The sequence below is a fragment of the Ranitomeya imitator genome, chromosome 6 (assembly GCF_032444005.1).
Source record: "Ranitomeya imitator isolate aRanImi1 chromosome 6, aRanImi1.pri, whole genome shotgun sequence".
NCBI lineage: Eukaryota > Metazoa > Chordata > Amphibia > Anura > Dendrobatidae > Ranitomeya > Ranitomeya imitator.
This window is the reverse complement of record NC_091287.1, coordinates 119621457-119642112: the sequence shown is the minus strand read 5'-3', so window position 1 is coordinate 119642112 and position 20656 is coordinate 119621457. Positions and strand designations below refer to the sequence as shown.

The 20656-nt window shown below is 41.4% G+C and overlaps 1 protein-coding gene across 1 annotated transcript in view; it reads right to left on the bottom strand.

Annotated features, from left to right (window-relative positions):
- Nucleotides 1-1796: 1796 nt before the first annotated feature.
- CMTM8 (CKLF like MARVEL transmembrane domain containing 8) overlaps nt 1797-20656 on the bottom strand; it is a 102583-nt gene continuing 83723 nt past the window's right edge. Inside the window, exons 3-4 of the mRNA XM_069732468.1 lie at nt 3153-3272; nt 1797-2185 (exon numbers count right to left, since the gene is read on the bottom strand). Of these exons, the coding sequence (XP_069588569.1) occupies nt 2108-2185; nt 3153-3272 (198 nt within the window). The 3' untranslated portion in view covers nt 1797-2107. The remainder of the gene's footprint in view (nt 2186-3152; nt 3273-20656) is intronic.

Sequence of the window (20656 nt, the reverse complement as noted above, 5' to 3'; positions counted from 1 at the left end):
CTCAGGACAAATTGGACAACAACTTTTGGGGTCCAATTTCTCCTGTTACCCTAGGGAAAATACAAAACTGGGGGCTAAAAAATAATTTTTGTGGGAAAAAAATTTTGTTTTATTTTTATGGCTCTGCATTATAAACTTCTGTGAAGCCCTTGGTGGGTCAAAATGCTCACCACACATCCAGATAAGTTCCTTAGGGGGTCTACTTTCCAAAATGGTGTCACTTGTGGGGGGTTTCAATGTTTAGGCACATCAGTGGCTCTCCAAACGCAACATGGCGTCCCATCTCAATTTCTGTCAAGTTTGCATTGAAAAGTCAAACTGCGCTCCTTCCCTTCCGAGCTCTCCCATGCGCCCAAACAGTGGTTTACTGCCACATATGGGGTATCAGCGTACTCAGGACAAATTGGACAACAACTTTTGAGGTCCAATTTCTTCTCTTACCCTTGGAAAAATAAAAAATTGGGGGCAAAAATATAATTTTTGTGAAAAAATATGATTTTTTATTTTTACGGTTCTGCATTATAAACTTCTGTGAAGCACTTGGTGGGTCAAAGTGCTCACCACACATCCAGATAAGTTCCTTAGGGGGTCTACTTTCCAAAATGGTGTCACTTGTGGGGGGTTTCAATGTTTAGGCACATCAGTGGCTCTCCAAACGCAACATGGCGTCCCATCTCAATTCCTGTCAATTTTGCATTGAAAAGTCAAATAGCGCTCCTTCCCTTCCGAGCTCTCCCATGCGCCCAAACAGTGGTTTACTGCCACATATGGGGTATCAGCGTACTCAGGACAAATTGGACAACAACTTTTTGGGTCCAATTTCTCCTGTTACCCTTGGTAAAATAAAACAAATTGGAGCTGAAGTAAATTTTTTGTGTAAAAAAAGTTAAATGTTCATTTTTATTTAAACATTCCAAAAATTCCTATTAAACACCTGAAGGGTTAATAAACTTCTTGAATGCGGTTTTGAGCACCTTGAGGGGTGCAGTTTTTAGAATGGTGTCACACTTGGGCATTTTCTATCATATAGACCCCTCAAAATGACTTCAAATGAGACGTGGTCCCTAAAAAAAAATGGTGTTGTAAAAATGAGAAATTGCTGGTCAACTTTTAACCCTTATAACTCCCTAACAAAAAAAAAAATTGGTTCCAAAATTATGCTGATGTAAAGGAGACATGTGGGAAATGTTACTTATTAAGTATTTTGTGTGACATATCTCTGTGATTTAATTGCATAAAAATTCAAAGTTTGAAAATTGCGAAATTTTCAAAATTTTCGCCAAATTTCCGTTTTTTTCACAAATAAACGCAGGTACTATCAAAGAAATTTTACCACTATCATGAAGTACAATATGTCACGAGAAAACAATGTCAGAATCACCAGGATCCGTTGAAGCGTTTCGGAGTTATAACCTCATAAAGGGACAGTGGTCAGAATTGTAAAAATTGGCCTGGTCATTAACGTGCAAACCACCCTTGGGGGTAAAGGGGTTAACAGGGTGCATATTACACACACACACACACACACACACGCCTTTGCATCAAGGCAAGGAATCCTACATTGAATGCATAGTATTAGTAAATAATACATATTCACAGCTATTATGTGAGACTCAAATTACAGTACCTTGATAATGTTGGCCTTCTAATAATCAAAACTATTTACCAGAAATATTTATCTTTATTTTATTGTAATTAAAATATTTTCTTAACCAAGTGGTACAGTCATTGCCATGCCAGTTAATAAAATTTAAATACGTAATATGAACACAAAAAAAACAAGTGGCAGCACGCCATTTTTCCCCCCAAGTTCTTTTATTACAGTTTTTTGTGGCACAATAAATATTTGAACCAAGTAATTTTTCACATTAGGCGTTAAAGTACAGAACTTAAAAAAGAAATCCATCTTACAAACACTCTTTAGGCTTAGGGAATAAGTATTGCAAATATTTATGCCCTCAAATTCCATCGTCTGTATATTAATAACTACTCTGTAAATCTAAAACACTAAATATTATGGAGCTGAAATGACTTTATAGTGCGGCTTACACGAAGTCGGCTTTCTGCAATATGAAGGACTTGACAGTTTGTGAGCAAGAAAAATGTATTAATTCCTTGTCCTCCATGACTGAAAACTGAAATAGGTGCTTATGCCATAACACATTGTGACCATGAATGCAAAAAACTGTGAAGATAAAAGAGAAAAAAAGGAAATATTCAGTTTTTAAATAAAACATGCATAGAAGTTCACACACACAGGCTAGGCCTGATTCCAATTAAAAGTAGAATATTTGCCCAAAACTCATTTTTAATCAAGTATTTCATATTTTATTTAATTGAATGTACTTTGCACTCTGGGGATTTTTTTTTATCACAATGCACAAGAGACACATCCATCCGTAAAAAACGCTATAAAAAACAAAACAAAAACAAAACCTGCTTTTTTGACATATCCAAAACGCAACATGTAAACATGGCTTTGGACCCCTCCTGTGACTAACCAAAGTAAGACTAGATTTATAAAATATATTAAGTTTTATACAGGGGTTGCCACTTATTAAGTGGGTAAAAGTGCTTGTAAAAATTTGCCCCATTAAAAATGCTTTCCATTCATTCTCAAGAGTGGAACTGCATTGTATTGGATGTGTCTGGTTTGCTAGGCAAGGAACGCGCGGTTACAAACTTTTTGTTTTAGGGTTTGCAAGCACTGCTCTAAAGGTAGCCAGATCCAGTGAACATCTATGCCCTGGCACTTCTCCATGCTACAGAGCCAATGCTGCTTCTCCTTGCAGCACAGGATAGTGTACATCCAAGCCAGCAGTCCAACCATTCTGCTGGACTGTACCATTAATCATCAGAAGCACATAGTCCTCGGACAAGCAGAAAGATGGGAGGCTGGGGAATGGTGCGCTCCTGAAGACTGAAAATGAGACGTACCCTTTAAATCTACCAGTTTGCAGATTAGTGCGGTGACATCAGACAATGGGCGTCACTGGATTGATAGACACCAGTATTGGGTGAGGTTTAGGAAGATGGGAGAAGAAGCAAACTAATAAAAACTATGCCTTACTCAAGTACAGTAGCTATCTCTTCACCGCAAAACAAATTAATGTATTAGTTTAGAATTTATTACATTAGGTGACGTTACTCACCGCAGATGCTGCCCAACTATTGTAGTTGTGATGCTGGTGAGCGTCTTTGGTGATTGAAGTTGCATCCACTACAGCAGCAACAAGGTAAAAAACAAATGCACTTCCATTAAAGCACAGACTCTGGAATGAAAAGAAAAAATGGACGAGTTATGATTGCTCTGTGTATACACATTTATACAAAATTCCTCTCCACCTCGAGTATAATAATTCACAATTTACAAAAGGTCTCAGAATCTCAAAATAAAAAGCAAAACAAAGAACCTGGCAATAAAACAGACGCCTTCACATTTTTAGATTTTGGATGAGATAAGGGAATTTGTTTCGATAAGTAATTTGGTGCCCAATAAGGCGATTACGACGAAGAGGGAGAACATCCTGAGCATGAATCATAATTGGCAACCAACGCAGAACAAAGAACAGCTCAGTCCCTGTCACGAACACCACTGATGACATCACATTTAACCCCTTAGTGACCACCAATATGTCTTTTTACTGACCTGCGAAATAAGAGAATAGCATCCCTAGACAGGTGACAATCCTGTAGCTGTCGGCTGTACACTGTAGCTGACAACTTGCTGCATCAGCCACAACCAGTATAGATATTGACCAAAGTAGTTTAACTCCTTAAATGCTGCCGTCAATAGTGATTACAGCATGTAGATGGTTAATAGAGTGGCAGCTCTCTCTTTAAACCCCATCGGCACCTGGACATGTTGATCATGTGGTCCTGGTGCTTGCCATGGCAATTCATGGCCTTAAAGTCTACTGACTACAGTGACCTGTTCAGAAGAGGTCAACATTTAGGTGGTGAAAACAATGCCATTTTGCATTAATTCCTGAAAAGCATCTGAAGGGTTAATAAATTACCTGAAAGCAATTTTGATTACATTGAGGGGCGCCGTTTTACATAGTAACATAGTAACATAGTTAGTAAGGCCGAAAAAGACATTTGTCCATCCAGTTCAGCCTATATTCCATCATAATAAATACCCAGATCTACGTCCTTCTACAGAACAGATTTTCTATCAGTTTTGAAAATGATTTCACTTTTGGGAGTTTCCAATACATAGGACCCTCAAAGTTATTTCAAAATTTTATAGGTCCTTAAAAAAAAAAATAATATGTTTTGTACATTTCCTTGAAAAAAAAAAAAGAAATCACTGCTACATTTTTAAACCTTTTAAAAAGCTAAAAAATATATATTTTTTACAAATGGTGCTGATGTAAAGTGGACATGAGGGAAATATTATTTATTAATGTTTTTGTGTGGTCTGACAAGGATAATCAAGGTTCAAAAATTGCTAATTTTATTTTTTTTTAATTTCTGACATTTTTATAAACTTAGAAAATATGGACATAACTTTACCATCATCATAAAGTACAATGTGTCACGAAAAAAAAAAAAATCTCAAAATCAATGGGATGTGTTGAAGCGTTCCGAGTTATTACCACATGAAGGGACCAGCTACCGGGGGAGGGGGGGCAGAGGGGGGCGGTCGCCCCAGGCCCTGTGCTCTGAGGGGGCCCAAACGGAGCTTCGCTACTGTAAATGCATCAGTGTGCACAGTGCGCCGATACAGTTACATTCAATCTCCCTACTCTGGAGCCTGGCCGATACGGGGCCACTGAAAAGGCGGGGGAGGGCCCGGTGCCACCGGCGCCGACACTGACAGTGGGCGTGATGATGTCACTACCCGGCGCCTGCTGTCAGGAGATGAGAGGGAGCTCGGAGCAGGGCAGGAAAAAGGAGGAAGAGAGGTGAGTATTGGATTTTTTTATTTTTTTTTAAATGGAGGTGCATCATACTATAGATACTATGTGGGCAGCCGTATATTAGAGTCTGCCTGGGGGGTGCATTATATTAAAGTCTGCCTATGGGGGCGCATTATACTATATTGAGGACTTTTGTCACATGTAAATGTTTCAGATCAACATACAAATTTAAATATTAGACAAAGATAACAAGTAAACACAAAATGCAGTTTTTAACATAGTTACATAGGTTGACAAAAAGACCTAGGTCCATCAAGTTGAATCTTTCTCCACCAATTGTACACTTTGTCAATAAATTAACTATAACCCCCAATGCTATGTTTATCGAGGTAATCATCCTGCCCTTTTTAAAAGCTGTGATAGTATCTGTTATTACTACCTCTGGAGGTTGGGCACTCCACAGTCTGACTGCTCTAACTGGAAAGAACTCTTTCCTATTAAGCGGTCAGAATCGCCTTTCTCCTACCCATAATGAGTGCTCCCTGGTCCTTAGTATGGTCATTGGAAGAAATAAGTCATGTGCCAGTCTTCAGTACTGATGGCACATATATGTATACATGTAAATGAGATCTCCCCTGAGGCGTCTTTTTTTCTAAGCTAAACAAGCTCAACTTTTCCAACCTCTCATCATATGTGAGGCCTCCATCCCTTGAAATAATCTAGTTGCCTGCCTTTGAACTGACTTTAACTTCTGAATATTATTTTTAAAATGTGGAGCTCAAAATTGGATCCCATATTCTAGATGTGGCCTCACAAGTGATTCATAAAGGGGTAACAATACGTTGGGATCGCGGGATTTTCGCTCTCTTTATACACCACAAATCTTGTAACTAGAATACCCAAGTTCTTCTACACTTCTGTAGTCCTGACTATACTCCTATATAATGTATATGCAGCTATAGGATTACTCCGTCCTAGGTGCATTACTCTACATTTATCTACATTAAACCTCACTTACCAAGTGTTTGCCCTTTCAGACATCTTATCAAGATCGTTTTGCAATATTGTAACGTCAAGGTCAGATTTTAATATCCTACGTAGTTTGGTGCCATCAGCAAAGACTGACACTTTACTCTCAATCCCATCTATAGGGTCATTAATAAAGAGGTTAATATGAATTGGTCCTAGCACAGATCACTACGGTCCCCACTGCTGACCATTTCCCATTTAGAGAATGTACCATTTATGATGACCCCGCTTCCTGTCATTTAGCCAATTCCTTACCCATCTGCATATAGTTTCCCCCAGTCCTTTCCTCTGTAGCTTCAGTATAAGGCTGTTATGTGGTACAGTATCAAATACCTTTGCAAACTCCAGATAAATCACATCAGCCGCATTACCAACATGCAGACTTGCACTTACCGCCTCATAGTAATCCAACATGTTGGTTACACGTGTCCTATCTTTAATGAATCAGTGCTGGTTGTCATTTATTAGATTCTCTGCAATATATGGCCGGCATCACACTCAGCGTATAAAAATACGGTCCGTAATTTACGGCCGTAATACGCAGAAAAGTCCCCAAAATAGTGGTCCGTATCTCCTCCGTAGGCAGGGTGTGTCAGTGTATTTTGCACATGGCATCCTCCGTATGTAATCCGTATGGCATCCGTACTGCGAGATTTTCTCGCAGGCTTGCAAAACTGACATACGGACATACAATGGATCCATGTTCTCAAAAAATGATAAAAACACATATACTGTCTACACACACACACACATATATATATATATATATATATATATATATATATATATATATCATTGAGACACATATGTATATATATTAATATTTAATACAGCGCTAGATAGCTTTAAAGCCGGTAATTCAATTGCCGGCTTTGCTACCTCCTTCCTAAACCTGACAGGATATCATATGAGACATGGTTTACATACAGTAAACCATGTCATATCCCCGTTTTTTTTTTTGCATATTCCACACTACTAATGTTAGTAGTGTGTATGTGCAAAATTTGGGGTCTCTAGCTATTAAAATAAAGGGTTAAATGGCGGAAAAAAATGGCGTGGGCTCCCGCGCAATTTTCTCCGCCAGAGTAGTAAAGCCAGTGACTGAGGACAGAAATTAATAGCCTGGAGAGGGTCCATGGTTATTGCCCCCCCCCCCCGGCTAAAAACATCTGCCCCCAGCCACCCCAGAAAAGGCACATCTGTAAGATGCGCCTATTCTGACACTTGGCCACTCTCTTCCCATTCCCGTGTAGCGGTGGAATATGGGGTAATGAAGGGTTAATGTCACCTTGCTATTGAAAGGTGACATTAAGCCAGATTAATAATGGAGAGGCGTCAATTCTGACACCTATCCATTACTAATCAAATTGTATGAAAGGGTTAAAAAAATACACACATTATTCAAAAGTATTTTAATGAAATAAACAAACAGGTTGTTTTAATATTTTATTGCTCTCTCAATCCACCTGAAGTTACCTTCATCCGCGGTGATGCGCCCTCTGCTGGTTGTCCTCATATGACCTCGAGGCTGGGAAAATATTCTGAAAAGTTCCCAGGCTCGAGTTCATATGAGGACATCCAGCAGAGGGCGCCTCACCGCAACTGAAGGTAACTACAGGTCATTGACCTACTTTCCATTCATTTGCTGGGGTTTTACAGGCACCAGCACAGCTGCATTATAGCAGAGCTCCTGCCTGTAAAAAAAATTAACCCCTTCAGATGGATTTACATCGTGGGACGTTACAGATCAATGGGAGGTATGTACATTGTTGTTTTTTTATTTTTCCTTTGTTACAGAGCGAGGGTCTTCAGGTGGATTAAGAGTCTAATAAAATATTAAAACAACCTGTGTCTTTATTTCATTAAAAGACTTTGTAATAATGTGTGTGTTTTTTAACCATTTCAGACAATTGGATTAATAATGGATAGGTGTCATAATTGACGCCTCTCCATTATTAATCTGGCTTAATGTCACCTTACAATAGCAAGGTGACATTAACCCTTTATTACCCCATATCCCACCACTACACGGGAATGGGAAGAGAGTGGCCAAGTGCCAGAACAGGCGCATCTTCCAGATGTGCCTTTTCTGGGGTGGCTGGGGGCAGATGTTTTTAGCCAGGGGGGGGGCAAAAACCGTGGACCCTCTCCAGGCTATTAATATCTGCCCTCAGTCACTGGCTTTACTACTCTGGCGGAGAAAATTGCGCGGGAGCCCACGCCAATTTTTTCCGCGATTTAACCCTTTAATTTAATAGCTAGAGAGCCCAAATTTTGCACATACACACTACTAACATTAGTAGTGTGGAATATGCAAAAAAAATGGGGATATGAGATGGTTTACTGCATGTAAACCATGTCTCATATCATGTCGGGTTTGTGAAGGAGATCGCAAAAGCCGGCAATTGAATTACCGGCTTTAAAGCTATCTAGCGCCGTATGAAAAAATAAATAAATATATATATATATATATATATATATATATATATATATATATATGTCTCACTGACATACATACATATATATATATATATATATATATATATATACACTCCTATTATATGTGTACACATTTATTCTACCTATTCTATTGTAAGCTGTCAGTGTGATTTTACTGTACACCGCGCTGAATTGCCGGCTTTTCTATAGAACACCGCTGCGTATTTCTCACAAGTCACACTGCTGGTCCGTGTGTAATCCGAATTTTTCTGGCCCCCATAGACTTTCATTGGCGTATTTTTTGCGCAATACGGTGACAAACGCAGCATGCTACGATTTTCTACGGCCGTAGAAGACCGTATAATACGGATCAGTAAAATACGGCTGATAGGAGCTGAGGCATAGAGAAGCATTGGGCCGTATGCAATCCGTATTTTCAGCACCTCTCTTACGTCCGTAAAACACGCTAGTGTGAGGCCGGCCTATCTCTGTAGGTCATCCATTATGATGCCCTCAAAAACTTTGCACACTACTGATGTCAGAGTTACCAGATGGTAGTTACCTGGATCCATCTTACCTTCCTTAAATATCAATACCACAAAAGACATCCTCCATTCCTGTGGCACCAATACTGTTATAAGAGTGTCTTAAGGTACCTTCACACAACGATTTTGTTAACGATATCGTTGCAGCGTCAGGCTTTTTGTGACACAGCAACGATCCCGCTAACGATCTCGTTATGTGTGACAGCGACCAACGATCAGGCCCCTGCTGGGAGATCGTTGGTCGTTGGGGAATGATCAGGACCTTTTTTTGGTCGCTGATCACCCGCTGTCATCGCTGGATCGGCGTGTGTGACGCCGATCCAGCAATGTGTTCACTTGTAACCAGGGTAAATATCGGGTTACTAAGCGCAGGGCAGCGCTTAGTAACCCGATATTTACCCTGGTTACCATTGTAAAAGTAAAAAAAAACAAACACCAGTACATACATTCCGAAGTCTTTCACGTCCCCCGCCGTCAGCTTCCCTGCACTGACTGTCAGCGCCGGCCGAAAAGCAGAGCACAGCGGTGACGTCACCACTGTGCTCTGCTTTACGGCCAGCGCGGAGACAGTCAGTGCGGGAAGCTGACGGTGGGGGACGTGACAGACTTCGGAATGTGAGTATGTACTGTTTTTTTTTTTATATTTTTACAATGGTAACCAGGATAAATATCGGGTTACTAAGCGCGGCCCTGCACTTAGTAACCCGATGTTTACCCTGGTTACCCGAGGACTTCGGCATATGTTGAAGACAGTTTCAACGATGCTGAATTCTTTCCCAGGTCGTATCGCTGGTCGTGATCGTTGGTAAGTCGTTTAGTGTAACGGTACCTTTAGAATAGGGGATACAGTGGTATGTCAATTTCTGAACTCAATTAACTCAGTATCTGTGGATGAGTGCCATCTGTTCCGGGGGATTTGCCAATGTTTGATTTGCTCAGACACAGGCATACTTTTTTGTATGTTAAACTAGTTATATCGGGTCGTGAACTTTGATTTTTGCCTTGTTGAAAGATCACTGGAACAGATAGGTCATTGGTGAACACGGATGAAAGTGCCTGTTTAATATCTCAGCCTTTTCATTGTCCTCTATAATTATCTTATTATTGTCTTTTAAGGGGCTGATACCATCTGTTTTTTTTCCTTTTCGCATTGATGTATTTATAAAAATGTTAGGTATTTTAATATCGCTTCTCTGTGGATAATTTTGCTAGCTTGATTTCTTTTTCACATTTCTTATTTAGATCTTTATACTACTGAAATGCTATTTCTGTATTCTCGGTCTTTAGGATTTTGAATTCTCTTTGTTTTAGTCTGATTAAATTTTGTAGTGACTTATTTATCCATACTGCTATCTCTTTAATCCTTGACATTTTAATACCTGAGGGTATAAGTTTTCTACAGGACTCTAGTAGTATTTCCTTAAACATACCCCATTCATGTTCAGTATCTCCAGTTACTATGAGATGGCCCCAGTCTACCTGATTAAGCTCTTCTCTTAAAATCAGCTTTCCTAAAGTTCCAGATTTTTGCATTTATCCTTTTTGAATGTTTGATTGAAAATTACATTGAAACTTACCATATTAAAGTCACTTCTTCCCAAATGCTCCCTTTGACCTATAGATCTGAAATTGTATCTGGTCTATTGGAGAGGACCAAATGCAGCAGATTACCTCTTTCAGTTGGTAGATGAACCAACCAGGGGAGGAAATCGTCCTAAACTGTGGTTTAGAACTTGCAGCTTTTAGCATAACCAGAAGATTCTATGTCCCATTGAATGTCTAGATCATGTCCATCATTGCCATCCCCTTGTACATTTACCCATACTGACCCTTCATTGTCATAGCCCCCCCAATGTCATCATTGAGCACAGGCTTTAAGTTGGATTTTATGAAAATACACACCGCTACACCTTTTCTGTCTTTCCTATCCTTTCTAAATGTAGTGTAACGCTCCACACTTGTTACAGTCATGGCTTTCATCCGGCCAAGTTTCTGTAATGCCCACCACATCGTATTCTGTGACCATCATAAGAGTTTCCAGTTCATTCATTTTGTTTGCAAGACTTCTTGCATTTGCCAGAAGACATTTCATACTATTAGCACATTACTCCTACTCAGCTCCCTACTTTCCTTGCATATCCCAGCCCAACTAATTCCTCATTGACCCCTACTATCTCACGGTCTATCTATCCGCTATCTCTATGACTGGTGATGTGATGACTTCACTGTGCCACCTGCATCATTTAGATTCTACCCGGCCAGAAGAGGAAGGAAGTGAAGCTGTGACTTATATTAACATTGGTCAGAGTGCAATATGACATTTTATTGGACTGCACTCGTCTGCTTTTCTTGCAGATGAGTATGAGCTCTAGTAACTCCAAGTGTGTCACGAAGTGCGCAGAGTTCTGCCAGTTGCTGTTTGGTTACAGTCTATATAGGTTCATTCTGTGAAAGCTCCTACATAGGCTGCAGACAACCCTTGGATTATCGTTGGACCTGGGGTGAGTATATTGGGTTAATTTAAATGATTATTTCAAATAAAGTGTTTTATTCTTTGTGTGTGTTTATTTAACTCTTCACTTACAGGTTTAGTATTGAGGGTGTCTGGCTGACACCTCTTCATTATTAAACCTAGGGCTTGGTGTCAGCAACTGCTGCTGACACCAACCCCTATTCCTATTACCCCGATGGGACTACACCAGGGCATCAGGAAGAGCCTGGGCCAAGTGCTTCAAATAAGAATTACCATTTCCGGGGCAGCTGATGGCTAGTATTTTTAGCCTGGAATTGGGCAAACAAGCCAGAAAAAAAGGCAAACTGGGCAAGGAAATTATGCCACAAAACTTTAAAAAAAAAAAAAATATATATATATATATACAGTGGGGCAAAAAAGTATTTAGTCAGTCAGCAATAGTGCAAGTTCCACCACTTAAAAAGATGAGAGGCGTCTGTAATTTACATCATAGGTAGACCTCAACTATGGGAGACAAACTGAGAAAAAAAAATCCAGAAAATCACATTGTCTGTTTTTTTAACATTTTATTTGCATATTATGGTGGAAAATAAGTATTTGGTCAGAAACAAAATTTCATCTCAATACTTTGTAATATATCCTTTGTTGGCAATGACAGAGGTCAAACGTTTTCTGTAAGTCTTCACAAGGTTGCCACACACTGTTGTTGGTATGTTGGCCCATTCCTCCATGCAGATCTCCTCTAGAGCAGTGATGTTTTTGGCTTTTCGCTTGGCAACACGGACTTTCAACTCCCTCCAAAGGTTTTCTATAGGGTTGAGATCTGGAGACTGGCTAGGCCACTCCAGGACCTTGAAATGCTTCTTACGAAGCCACTCCTTCGTTGCCCCGGCGGTGTGCTTTGGATCATTGTCATGTTGAAAGGCCCAGCCACGTTTCATCTTCAATGCCCTTGCTGATGGAAGGAGGTTTGCACTCAAAATCTGACAATACATGGCCCCATTCATTCTTTCATGTACCCGGATCAGTCGTCCTGGCCCCTTTGCAGAGAAACAGCCCCAAAGCATGATGTTTCCACCACCATGCTTTACAGTAGGTATGGTGTTTGATGGATGCAACTCAGTATTCTTTTTCCTCCAAACACGACAAGTTGTGTTTCTACCAAACAGTTCCAGTTTGGTTTCATCAGACCATAGGACATTCTCCCAAAACTCCTCTGGATCATCCAAATGCTCTCTAGCAAACTTCAGACGGGCCCGGACATGTACTGGCTTAAGCAGTGGGACACGTCTGGCACTGCAGGATCTGAGTCCATGGTGGCGTAGTGTGTTACTTATGGTAGGCCTTGTTACATTGGTCCCAGCTCTCTGCAGTTCATTCACTAGGTCCCCCCGCGTGGTTCTGGGATTTTTGCTCACCGTTCTTGTGATCATTCTGACCCCACGGGGTGGGATTTTGCGTGGAGCCCCAGATCGAGGGAGATTATCAGTGGTCTTGTATGTCTTCCATTTTCTAATTATTGCTCCCACTGTTGATTTCTTCACTCCAAGCTGGTTGGCTATTGCAGATTCAGTCTTCCCAGCCTGGTGCAGGGCTACAATTTTGTTTCTGGTGTCCTTTGACAGCTCTTTGGTCTTTACCATAGTGGAGTTTGGAGTCAGACTGTTTGAGGGTGTGCACAGGTGTCTTTTTATACTGATAACAAGTTTAAACAGGTGCCATTACTACAGGTAATGAGTGGAGGAAAAAGGAGACTCTTAAAGAAGAAGTTACAGGTCTGTGAGAGCCAGAAATCTTGATTGTTTGTTTCTGACCAAATACTTATTTTCCACCATAATATGCAAATAAATTGTTAAAAAAACAGACAATGTGATTTTCTGGATTTTTTTTTCTCAGTTTGTCTCCCATAGTTGAGGTCTACCTATGATGTAAATTACAGACGCCTCTCATCTTTTTAAGTGGTGGAACTTGCACTATTGCTGACTGACTAAATACTTTTTTGCCCCACTGTATATATATATATATATATATAACTAGGGCCGTGGGGTACTTTGAACCAGGTTCGGACAGTTCTTTGGGAATGTCACGGGGCCGTGACCTAACTCCGTGGCCCTGGCTGTGCCGTAAAATGGGGAATATGTATATGGGATTTAACGTGACGCCACCTGTGGTGTTCGACAACAGATGGCCGACGCTGCTAAAGGAGACCGCTGGGGCTGATGGTGACACAGCTGGGATGGTTCGGCTCCCCATAGGTGGAGCGGGGCCCCAGGGCTACCGGTTCTGTTTATGTCAGACTTTGTGTACCTTGTAGTGCAGGACTCAGGACGCAAGAGATCAGTGGAGGACACAAGGACTGTAGTTTTCTTTTCCTTTACTTGATGGTTGATCGTACAGACAGGGGCACTGGTAACAGATCGTGATGGAGAGCCAGGCACCCTGCAAGCAATTTTGGATACACCTGGCCAGGTGAGTACAGAGCCCTTCTTTCTGAGCTGTCTTTTTTTCCTTGCTGCCTCACCGCTCGTCCTCCTGCTGCTGTCTCTCTCGGTTTTTAAAAACTAACCGTTGCTTGCATGGCAGGCAGCTCGAGCCTATCACAGGTGCCGCTCCTTTGTGTCAGCTCCTGGCTCTGGTATGCTGCTGTGCCGCCGGATATTAGATAATAATAATAATAATTTTTGTTTATATAGCGCCAACATATTCTGCAGCGCTTTACAAATTATAGAGGGGACTTGTACAGACAATAGACATTACAGCATAACAGAAATACAGTTCAAAACAGATACCAGGACGAATGAGGGCCCTGCTCGCAAGCTTACAAACTATGAGGAAAAGGGGAGACACGAGCCCCTGCCTTCCAGATTTAGCTGCTGGGACTTCAGTACCCACACAACCACGGACTCCGGTATCTGGTTCCTAGCACTCAGCTCTGGGGCGAGTTTAATCACAGCCCACTCCCCAGGTTCTGCACTACTCTCCTACTGACACCTGGTAAGGGGACCCCTCCTTGCTTCCAGGCATGACATTACTCCCTGTGAGGGAGGCAATGCCACTGTGGCAACCGGACTCCTGGGGTGCCACACATCTATTCCAGTTTTATATTCTTAAAAATCAGTAGGAGTCCAAGAGGGTGGACTCAAACCATACTGATGTTACAGACTAAGCACAAATCACGTTATAAACTAAAGGCATTCCAACTTTTTTTTAATTCCATCCATGTTGGTGAACCTAAGTGGAAGGTGCAGTATACATTTCTAAAAGGTATATAAAACAAAACAGTATTTACCAGAACAAAAAAAAAAAAAAATCACAAACACACCAGTAAAAAAAACTGGCTAGAGAAAATAGTTTTACCCATTATCACAACAGTTCAAGGCTAAGTAGAAGATTGTACATGGTATTAAATAGATTTAAAGTGAATCTGTCACCTACTTTTTCGTATATAAGCTTCAGCCATCGCCATCAGGGGCTTATCTACAGCATTCTGTAATGCTGTAGATAAGCCCCCGATGTAACCTGAAAGATGAGAAAAAGAGGATAGATTATACTCACCTGAGGGGGCGGTCCGGTCCAATGGGCGTCGCGGTTCAGGTTTGGCACTCCCATCTTCCTTGCTTCCTGTCGCGGCTCCTGCACAGGCATACTTTACCTGCCCTGTTGAGGGCAAAGCAAAGGTACTGCAGTGCGCAGGCGCCAGGGAAGGTCCAAGAAGCCCAGCGCCTGCGCACTGCAGTACTTTGCGCTGCCCTCAACAGTGCAGATAATGTACGCCTGAACAGGAGCCACGACAGGAAGCAAGGAAGAGGACGTCATCGCATCAACCGGACCGCCCCCTCAGTTGAGTATAATCGAACTTGTTTTTCTTATCTTTCAGGTTATATCAGGGGCTTATCTACAGCACTACAGAATGCTGTAGATAAGCCCCTAATGGCGGTGGCCGTATCTTATATGCAAAAAAGTAGGTGACAGATTCCCTTTAATACTAGAAGAGTTTTATAAATGGTACAAAAAAAAATATGCTCTATGGGTGTTCAACCAAGTTGTGTTTGTTTTAAAAGTATCCCTAAATATATGGGTCTTCTACATATGATTAGCTGAGTGACGGACCCACATCGGGAAAGCCAGTTTGGGGCAATCTTATATGTATAAGGGTATGTGCACACGTCAGGATTTCTTGCAGAAATTTTCCTGACAAAAAACGGACATTTCAGCCAGAAATCCGCATGCGTTTTTACCGCGATTTTACCGCGTTTTTCCCCCAAACGCATAGAATAGCGGGAAAAACGCAGAAAATCTGCAAAATTACTGAACATGCTGCTTTTTTTTACCGCGATCCTGTGCACAAAACATGCAGAATGCATTCTAAATGATAGGATGCATAATGTATGTATTTTTAATGAGTTTTTATAGCGTTTTTACCGCGGAAAAAACGTGAAAAAACCTGAACGTGTGAACATAGCCTTAAACTGACTAACATTTTCCCTTTAAGAGGATAGAAAAATTCAAGTATATAGTATGTAAATCTTAAATAAAAAAGATGACACTTATTAAATTTACATTTCCTTAAAATTAACAACCCACTCTCTAGCTTTCATTGAAAATCAGATTTTCTGTGTGGGTAGGAAGAGCTTAGACTCAGAGTGTGAATTATTAAAAATAATGCATCAAATGAGTCATGGCCTGAAGCACCACAGCTAATTCTTTTACATTAGAGATGAGAATTGAGTGCTGGATGACTTGGAAAATCCCACTCAACCATCTTCTCCCCAGATCTAACTGTCGTGGTCTTATAAGAAAAGGCAAATAACGCAATACATGTACATATTCACAACTTCAAATTGCATTTAGATATGGACAAACTTCTGTACAGTCACAAAAAACACTATTCTACACATGCAATACAATAATCAGCGAAACAAAAACATAGGTTTAGAACTTAAGTGCAAAGCTAAAAAGAGAAGCTTCATATGCATGTAAACATACAGTGGCTTGCGAAAAAATTCACCCCCTTGGCTTTTTATGCGTTTTGTTACATTACAACCTGTGTAAATATTTTTGTAATCTGATTTGTTTGTGATGCATCAACACTAAATAGTCTAAGTTGGTGAAGCGAAGTGAGAAAAATATAGGCATAAATTAAATTTATGGGCTCAAAGAACTAAAAATCATCATGTGCATATGTATTCACCCCTTAAAAATTTCTGGCACAAAAAGTACTTTCATAAGTCACATGCTTGGGCTGGTTTCACACTTGCGTACGGGAGGGCTGCATAGTTCATCCTGCCCACTGCCGCACCTTCCATTCAGCTCCGCTTATGTCGGCATGCGTCATGCGTTCCTATCTTTATCATTGGGTATGCAGGCCATGAGAATATATGTGGTTGCCTCCGCATGCGTCGTTTTGGCGCTGCGCCGACCGCAACAAAATGCAACATGTTGCGTTCGGTGCAGCGTCAAAACTCAGCCCTCCCATACGCAAGTGTGAAACCAGCCTTAGTGAATGGAAATCTACCTGTCTGCAATCTATGTGTCACATAGTCTGTCAGTATATACACACACCTTTTCTGAAAGTCCACAGAGGCTAATGCACCATTATCAAGAGACACCACTAACCAAACACCACCATGAATAACAAGGAGATCTCCAAACAAGTCAGGAACAAAGTTGTGGAGAAGTACCAGTCAGGGTTGGGTTCTAAAAATATATCCCGATCTCTGATAATCCCCCGGAGAACCATCAAATCCATTATCAAATGGAAAGAACATGCCAAGAGAGGACCACCCACGAAAATGCTTAGCTCGGGCAAGGAGGGCATCAATGAGAGAGGCAGCAGAGATCAAAGATAACCCTGTAGAGTTCCCAAGCAGGGAGTGGAGTATATGTCCATATGATCACAATAAACTGTACACTCCGTAGAGGTGGCCTTTATGGAAGACTGGGCAGAAAAAAAGCATTTACTTACACACAAAAATTGTAAAGACCGTTTTGAGTTTGCCAAAAGACATGTGAGAGACTCACCACTGTGGTCAGATGAGACAGGAACACCATTCCCACAGTGAAACGTGGTGGTGTCAACATCATGCTGTGGGGGATGTTTTTTGGCTGCAGGGACAGGGAAAATGGTCCTAGGGGGAGATGGATGGTACAATATGCAGGGATAATCTTAAATTGAACCTGTCATCGGGATTTTGATAAGTAAACTACAGACAGACACTCATGTTGGCACTGTTACACTGATTAAAATGATACCTGGGTTGAAGGAATCAGTCTTGTCGTTGCTGCAGCCGGAACTTGCGCAGATTACTAGCTACTGCACATGCACCACACTGCCATTTTATTGGAGCAAAAAAAAAAAAATGGCTCCAGCAAGATGGCGGGGACACATTGGCACTAACATTTATCGATAAGTGATAGATGCTACTGCGCAGGCGCCACCACCATTTTGCTAGAGGTAAAACTTTTATTTTTTTTTTCGAAGCCCACAATATCAACTGCAATATTTAAAATAAGGCTACGTTCACATTAGCGTTGCGCGCCGGTGCGTCGGCGACGCAACGCGCGACGCACAAAAAACGCGTGCAAAAACGCTGCGTTTTGCGACGCGTGCGTCGTTTTTTGACGAAAATCGGACGCACGAAAAATGCAACTTGTTGCATTTTCTTGCGTCCGACGCTAGCGTCGGAAACGACGCACGTGTCGAAAAACGCCACCCAAAAAACGCACGCGTCCCCTATGTTAAACATAGGGGCGCGTCGCCGCTGCGTCGCGGACGCAACAGCGACGCACATTAGCGGAACGCTACTGTGAACGTAGACTAAGAGGCAGGTCACTGAAGGATTAGTGACCTGTCACTGAAGCCACAAAAAATGAAGATGAGGCCATAGAGCACCAAATTAAACACACCCACAGACCGCCTCAAAGCACGAGAATCTTAGTAACTGAAAACAGAAAACAAAAGATTAAACAACAACCACAAGAAGGATTTCTTCAACACAGGTATCATTTTAATCAGGGTAACGGCACCAACCTGACAGTGTCTGTAGTTTCCTTAGCAAAATCCTGATGATAGATTTTTCTTAAAGCAAACCTATTTCAGTCTGTCAGTGATTTGGGACAGGGATGGAGGTTCAGCTTCCAACAAGACAATGACCCAAAAGCATACTGCTGAAGCAACACCCGAGTGGTTTAATGGGAAACATTTAAATGTTTTGAAGTGGCCTAGTCAAGTCTGATTACAGATTCTCAACTGGATTAAGGTCTTGACTTTGAAGACTCCTGTTCACCAGAGGAAACTATGTAACTTGAAGGAGCTGGAGCAGTTTTGCCATGAGGAATGGGCAAAAATCCCAGTGGCAAGATGTGGAAAGCTCAGCGAGTTGCAGCTGTAATTGCCTCAAAATGAGGCTCTACAAAGTACTGACTTAAGGGGGTGAATGGCTATGGACACTAAAGTTTTCAGTTATTTAATCAGCTGTTCGGTAACGCAGCTGCACATGTTGCAGTTGTGACAACAAACAGGCTCTCCATGCATGTGTTGTGACCGTCACACAGCCGCGACAGATGCAGCTGAGGCACCGAACAGCTGATTATTGGGAGCGCTCCAGGTATCCGGGTTTCCGATGCAGCTATTCATTAAGCGCTATAGCTATTCGGATAAAGTTATCCAAAGGTATGTGGTCATCCCTACTCCTCATTCCTATCCTGGTATGCATGGCCCCCTCATCCCTATCCTGGTATGCATGGCCCCCTCATGGCTATCCTGGTATGCATGACCCTCTCATCCCCATCCTGGTATGTATGGCTCTTCATTCCTATCCTGGTATTTAAGGCTCTTCATCCCTATCCTGGTATGCATGGCTATCCTGGTATGCATGGCTCCTTATTCCTATCCTTGTATGCATGGCCCCCATAAAAAAAAAAAAAAAACATAAAAAAAAATAAACCATCCTACTTACCGTCCCTGCACTTCCTTGCAGCATCTTGTTCCGATGCAAGCAGCTGAATTATGCTTGTAATCAGCGCATGGCAGGGACGTCATGCACTGCTTACAAGCAGAAGACCGCTCTGTACTGCACGCTGGGGCTATGTGCACTGAGGACAGTGAGCATTCCTTGCACAGTGTCATCCGCAGTCACCGGGCAGTCATGTGTGCCTGCTACTTAAGAGAAATTATGGATCACATTCAGCTTAGACCAACCCCCACATGAAAACACCTTTCCACTGTTCAGTCCATTTTTTATATGCCTGGTCCTGGGCTAGTTTCCAGGAAGGCCTATAATGCATTATTAAAATCGCAGGTCTGTAACTGGATTGTAGGTCAATTAGTGTCCAGCACCTTACCATGTTTCTTCCAACAACTTCTCTTTTTATAGTAAATGCCCAGCCTGGCCACAATAGATCATCTGCACAAGATTGGAACCTTTGGCTCACCAGGTGGAGGTGTCAGGAATGACACCTTTTGTAGTCTCAGGGCATTCCCCCCCCCCCTTAATTTTGACATCCTATAATAAGAGTAAACAGATATTATGTCCTTGATGTAGTGTTTATGTGAATGGCAAACTTAACAATGTTATTTGACTGATGCCTATGGCAACCAATCACAATACCTTTAACCGTTTCAGAGTAGATCAGGACCGGGCACATTTTTTAGTTTCATCATATATGATGGGCTTCTAACAGCTTTAAAAAATATTCTCGTTTCAATATTCAAACAATTTTTGCTTCTTTTCACAATATATGGAGCTTCATTTTTATGCTATTCTTACATTTTTCTTCTTCATTCAACAGGTTTAAAAAAAGTGATTTTTTTTCGCACACTGTGCCCATATCTCTTAAAAGACCTTGGTGATTGTGGGGGCATTTTATCATTGTAATATATTTTGGTTGCCACTTTCCCGGATAAATGAGACTGGTATATTTGTGCTTCCTATATAGCGCTTGTTCAATGCTGTGTATATAGCAATCAGGAAGGCAGATGTAATAAACCATTTCCGCCTTCTCTATGGGGCTCCTAGTTATTGCAGCTGCACAATCTTGTGCATGCAGCTTACTATGATTGACTTTTTACAAAGTTTAGACGTTATCTCCCCGATTCATCAAAGTGATTATGGCAGAATTGTGGTGTAAATCGCTTTAGAAGGTCACAAGTTTTTGCAAAATGCCGAGCTGGGCAGGATGGATGTAAGACGGGGGAGTGACGCCACAACTAGTCTAATGCATGACGAGTTGTGGTACACTTTATGGTAGAAATAATGCTCCAGTCTCACTACTTTTCTCAGAGCCCCCAGGATATTTCATAAATG